Genomic DNA, 6,000 nt, shown 5'->3' on the forward strand with positions numbered 1-6,000 from the left:
TCACTGCACTGGCCAAGCCGGTTTTGAACTCCTGACCTCAAGTGATCTGCCCGCCTTGGCCTCCCAAAGTGTTGGGATTATAGGAGTGAGCCACCACGGCCCACTGTATTTTTACTTTTTGAGGGGAGGGAGGGGCAGCAATTATGAATTTATTTAAGAAAATGGCGATAGGCTAAGGACATTCTCCCTCAGAAAAATGCATGTATAAAATGTGACTTACAATTTTATAAAATATATAGGCCCCTTGCAGCCTATTAGAGACTACTGGCTAAGAATCTGAAACGGTACCAGTGTAGAAATCCTGGGTCAAGCAACAAGCCACAGCCAAGATTTTAAAGGCAGCAGAGAGTTGACTGATTAGAGGCAATTAAAAAACTGAAAACCTCACTGACATAACATCATAACTAATTAGATATTTAATCCAATACCTTAGCAAGTTTAACATTTCACCAAATCAACAAATGCATGAAAAGATTTATGTAATGGTCTCCTGAGCAAAGCATCTATATAAAATACAGCATTCTGAATGAGGAAATTAGGTAAAACAAAAAGACATAGAACACAAACGTAACGAAATTTTCCCAGTTATGGAATCTGAGTGTGAAAAATAAGCACATACCAGACTGTATCATAAAACCCAGACTACCCAAATTAATTTTATCATTTAAAAAAATCAGAAAACACAGTTTATTATAGGTATATTTCTGTCTTAGTCTGTTCAGGCTACTAACAAAATACCTTAGACGGGGTAATTTATAAATAACATAAATTTGTTTCTCACAGTTTGGGAGGCTAGGAGTCCAAGATGAAGGCACTAGCAGATCTGTGCCTGGTGTGCGCCCACCCTCTGCTTCAAAGATGGTGCCTTGTTGCTAAACCTTCACACGGTGGAAGGGGACAGGGTGACCCCTTCAACCTCTTTTAAGAGAGCACTAATCCCATTCATGACTGAATCACGAGTGCTCTCATGACTTAGTCACCTCCTAAAGGCCCCATTTCTTAATACTGTCACATTGGCAGTCAAGCTTCAACACATATATTTTAGGGGGACACAATCAGACCTCAGCAGTATACTAACCAACTCATTAAAAAAGAAGAAAGTATATCTTTTTGATGCAATAGAAAGTTATATGTTATTTACAGGCTGAATTGTCCTCTCAGATGTTGAATCAAATATAGAATAGTGTGGTTAATACTTTTATGCAAATAATGACTTATGGATTGAACTGTGCTCCTCCCAAAATTCATACTAAAGTCCTAATTACAATAGCTCAGAATACAACCTTATTTGGAAATAGGGGCATTGCAGATGTAATTTTTTCTTTTTTCTTTTTTTTTTTTTTTTGAGAGGGAGTCTCACTCTGTTGCCCAGGCTGGAGTGCAGTGGCTTGATCTCAGCTCACTGCAAGCTCTGCCCTCCAGGTTCACGCCACTCTCCAGCCTCAGCCTCCCAAGTAGCTGGGACTACAGGCTCCCGCCACCGCACCTGGCTAATTTTTTGTATTTTTAGTAGAGATGGGGTTTCACCGTGTTAGCCAGCATGGTCTCAATCTCCTGACCTCGTGATCCACCTGCCTCAGCCTCCCAAAGTGCTGGGATTACAGGCGTAAACCATCACACCCGGCTGGGCGATGCAGATGTAATTATTTAAGATAAACTCATACTGGAGTGGGATGGTCTTGCCCAATCCTATATGATTGAGGTCCTTACAAAATGGGGAAATTTGGACACTGAGACACACAGGGAGAATGTCATGTGAACATGAAGGCAGAGACCAAGGTGATGTATCTACAAGCCAAGGAAGCCCAAAGATTCCCAACGAAGCACAAGAGCTAAGATAGCAGCCTGGAATAGATCCTGTCTCATACTTCAGAAGGCTCATGGCCCTACTGGCACTTTGGTCTCAGACTTCAAGTGTGCTTATCTCAAGGAGTGGGAAACAATACATTTCTGTTGTTGAAACCACTCAGTTTGTAGTACTTTGTTACAGCAGCTCCAGCAAAATCATAAAATGACCTAATATATTTTACTTTATAATAGACTTTTAGATGTTATTATAAAGCCAAATGTGTACACATCATATGCACGATAGAGTGAATTTTTAAAAGTACAGATTTTGTAGGAGCTTCATGTTCACTGGAAACAGCTATTTTTAACTAAGTTGCTGCCAGTCTAAAGGAAGCGAAAAAAAATTGACATGACTTTTGTAAAATGAAATCTCAATATGAATAAAACTCACTAAAAGAGCAACACAAGATCATTTGCCCTTTTTTACAGTAAAAAACAATAATCTTTATGAGCAATTAAGTAATGAAGTATACGAAAATATCATGATCAATTTTTGGTATCTTTATATATTTTCATGCAGAAAGGATTTTCTCCTCTAATAAACTTTACTTGGCAAAAGCATTTTTTACCTCCAAATTGTAAATATATTGAAAATAACTGTCAGCAACAAGGTAGAAATAATCAATTCTAATATAAGACAACAGTTGTAACACATTTAATCAGAAATTCCAACTACAAACAATATATTTTTATTAACATAAATATCATCCCTTACTAACACAAGCAAAAAAGTTCAACTCCATAGAAAGAAACGTTTGCCTGAACAGACTCCTTCCACTTAAAAACGCAGGCTACGGGCTAGGTGCGGTGGCTCAGCCTGTAATCGAGGTGGGCAGATCACCTGAGGTCAGGAGTTCAAGACCAGCCTGGTTAACATGGCTAAACCTTGTCTCTACTAAAAATACAAAAATTAGATGGGTGTTATGACAGATGCCTATAATCCCAGCTACTCGGGAGGCTGAGGCAAGAGAATTGCCTGAACACAGGAGACAGAGGTTGCAGTACCCTGAGATCGCACCACTGCACTCCAGCCTGGGCGACAGGAGCGAAACTCTGCCTCAAATAAATAAACAAACAAACCCAGGCTATATTATGCAGCACATCAGTTCTCAAAAGGAAGTAATTGTAGGTCTAAAGCTTCTCTGTAGATAGCATCAGGTTCACGGACCTGCATGGAAAAAAAATGGCTACAAAAGTAGGACAGGACTATTTCTGTAATTTTTTTTTCACATGCAAACATTAACACAGGTATTACATACTCTCCTAAACATACATATGCACAGAACAGTAACCTGTACCTTAGACTTTCTAAGAGTGTGCTACACTGAATTATGGGTAAGAGACCACGTGCTGCTTCACCTTTCAAATAAAAGGCTTTTCAGTAAAAGGAAGACAATGACGCAGTGATTCTGCATTTGGATTCGGTGTGATAAATAGTAACCATATCGCATCACACGCTGACCTTCTCTAGCCTTTTAATTTCTTTCCTAACACAGTTCAAACTATTTTTTCTACACTTTAGAGCTACATAGAATTTCAAGATTTAGCTGAAATGGAGCCCTCTAACTAATTTTTAAGTTGGAAAAACTAAAAAGTCTAGCTTGGGTAACTTCTTCATAGCATAAGCGGTAGTATTTTATACTAATAAAAATATCCTTAATGTCAACAACTATCATTTATTGAACACTTTTTACGTGTGTTCTACACACTCGTTTCTCTTCACCTCAACCCTGAGAAATGGAAATTATCACTTTAGCAAGGACAGATTCAGAAGTTAAATACTCTCTCAAGGTCAGAGGCAGCAGAGGCAGGATTCAAACCTTAGCCTTTCCCACTCCAAAGCCAAGACTTTTAATTGCCTTTGAGGGCACTAAGCTTTGCAAAAGAAATCTTTGGAATCAAAGTGGAAAAAAGATGTCGTGTTGGTAAACGCAGGGTTGTTGAGATATGCTATAGAGAAGTGACCAGTTGAGCAATCAAAAAGGTAATATCGAAGAAGTCCTGCCAGAGAATTCCTGGGCAGCACATATGCCTGGTTCTGTAAACCCGAAAGAACTTGCAGTATAAAGTTATTAGAAGCCTTCCAAACTACATCGACAAACAAAACACTTACTTTCATAAACATGTCTGGCAGAGAGGTCACAGATAACTCCAATTGTAATAGAAAAGCAAAAATAATTACATTAAGAAACATTTTTAAAGAAATAGTCTTACTTTTCCTTATTTCCTAAGTTGACAGGTATAATTGATTTTATAAAGACAAGTCTATGTGATGAAGATGATGCACATGCGTGGAGACACATACACGATGTGAATTTCACGCTACATCTGTCACCCTAAGTTAACCAAGGTTCTGTAAAACACAATCCTCACCTTTTCTGGATGTGGTTCATAACAGGGCCGCCACTGTGGTAGCCCAGGAAAAACCTCACTACTTCCGAGAAATTATGAGAAAGCTCATGAATTAAGGCTAACCTATGAAAAGTTATTTAACACTAAATTATGAAAAACATTTCGAGGTAAGTCATCAAAATCTTTAGCTAAAGATCCCGTAAATTTGAACCTGTTTCGGAAGGATAAAAAATTTGTAATCACACACATTATGTAAGAAATAGGTCACAGCATAAGTATTCGCTTAATTGTCCCTACGTAAAATTCTTCGAGTCCAATGATTTTAATTATTAGAATCTAAATTAATTAGTTTTATTACAGTCACAGCCTATTAACCCCATAAAGAAAAATGGGCACATTCAAGATGTCAATCGTTCATTAAAAACGATTTAAAATACATGATGATTTTAAGTCTTCAACAGTTTGGTTGCTGAAGGGAAATATTTAAGACCCGCAGACTGCGGTCATGCTCTGGCCTCAAAGGAGTTTGACGACCGAGTTCTCCAGGGAAAAGTTACTGTATGCGAGTCTCTAAAGGAAGCCCCCAGCCTTCTGTTCCTCTGGAGCCTGCAGGCGGCGGGGAAGGAGGGTTCTGACCACAGAGGAAGCGAGAGGAGCGCAGACCGCCGGCCTCCGCGCCGCCACCTCCAGTACGGCCACCGCTCACGCCAACACATCCCGGGACAGCCGGGCGCACCGACTCCGCAAGGTCACCCGGGAAAAGGCGACTTTATATAATCCCCCGCCGCGCCGCCCAGGTACCTGCGACCGCGGCAGCAGTGCAGCCGCGGTCCCCTTCCTGCAACACGGGCGCGAGGTGATGCGGGGGCGGCGAGCAGCGCAACCAGGCGGGACGCCGGGGACCCGCGGGCAGGCAGCGCGCACCAAGCCGGGGGTGGGGAACCGAGGGCGGACGCCCAGCCTGAGGATGACCCGAGCTGCCGCCTTGGCTTGCGAGGTGGGGCGCGGCCGGCGCGGGCGAGGCGCGGTGCCGAGGTCCCCAAGCTACGGCCGGACGGCCAGCGCCGAGCGCGCCCCTAACAGCTTCGCCCCGGACTGCCCCGGGACGCACCTGCCACGCGCCTTACCTGAGTGGCTTTGTGGAACTGCTTCTTAAGCCCGGCCACCGACATGGTGCAGGAGGCCGCGCTGGCGGCTACGGTGCGGGAGGGAGGCGGCGGGGCGGGACGGGAGGGCCGAGCGGGCCGGCGCGCTCGCCTGGCCGCCGCTGGTCGTGCCGCCGCCGGGGCTGTGGGCGCGAGGGCGCGGAGCCTAGGAGGACGCGGAGCCTACGAGGACGCGAGCTCGTGCGGAGAGACACTCTGACGTCAAGGGCGGGTGACGCGGCCTCTTAAAGGGGACGCGGGAAGCCCCGCCCCAAGCGCGGGAACGCCCGAGCAGGTGCTGTGGCGCGCGGTACCTGGGCTCCGGCGCCTGCTGCGGGGATGTGGCTCAGCGGCACCCGCGGGTGGATCCCTAGTCAGCGGGCCAAGGACGTCCTCCTGTCCCGGGGCTGGTGTTCCTACCCCCAGGGGCTGCGGACGGGTCGCTGCAGATTGGCAGCCCAGGCATCCGCACGACTCAGGTGACTTGCTGGGCTTCCAGGTGACCGCTGCGGCGCTGCCTGCAGACGGCTCTCCTCCCCTTTGAGCCTGGCCTCTCTGCAGCCGCAGCCCGAAAAGGATTCGCCTTCTCTCCGGACTAATGAATAAGTCATTGCGCCTTCTATGCCTTGCCTGGTTGGTCACAGAAAACATTTCT

General features: G+C 45.0%; 1 protein-coding gene across 1 annotated transcript in view; it reads right to left on the reverse strand.

Annotated features, from left to right (window-relative positions):
- The window catches only part of SH3GL2 (SH3 domain containing GRB2 like 2, endophilin A1), a 230,754-nt gene extending 225,188 nt beyond the window's left edge, over positions 1–5,566 (reverse strand). Inside the window, exon 1 of the mRNA XM_023197178.3 lies at positions 5,328–5,566. Coding sequence (XP_023052946.1) covers positions 5,328–5,372 — 45 coding nt within the window. The 5' untranslated portion in view covers positions 5,373–5,566. The remainder of the gene's footprint in view (positions 1–5,327) is intronic.
- Positions 5,567–6,000: the final 434 nt, after the last annotated feature.

This window comes from Piliocolobus tephrosceles, chromosome 14, assembly GCF_002776525.5.
Source record: "Piliocolobus tephrosceles isolate RC106 chromosome 14, ASM277652v3, whole genome shotgun sequence".
NCBI lineage: Eukaryota > Metazoa > Chordata > Mammalia > Primates > Cercopithecidae > Piliocolobus > Piliocolobus tephrosceles.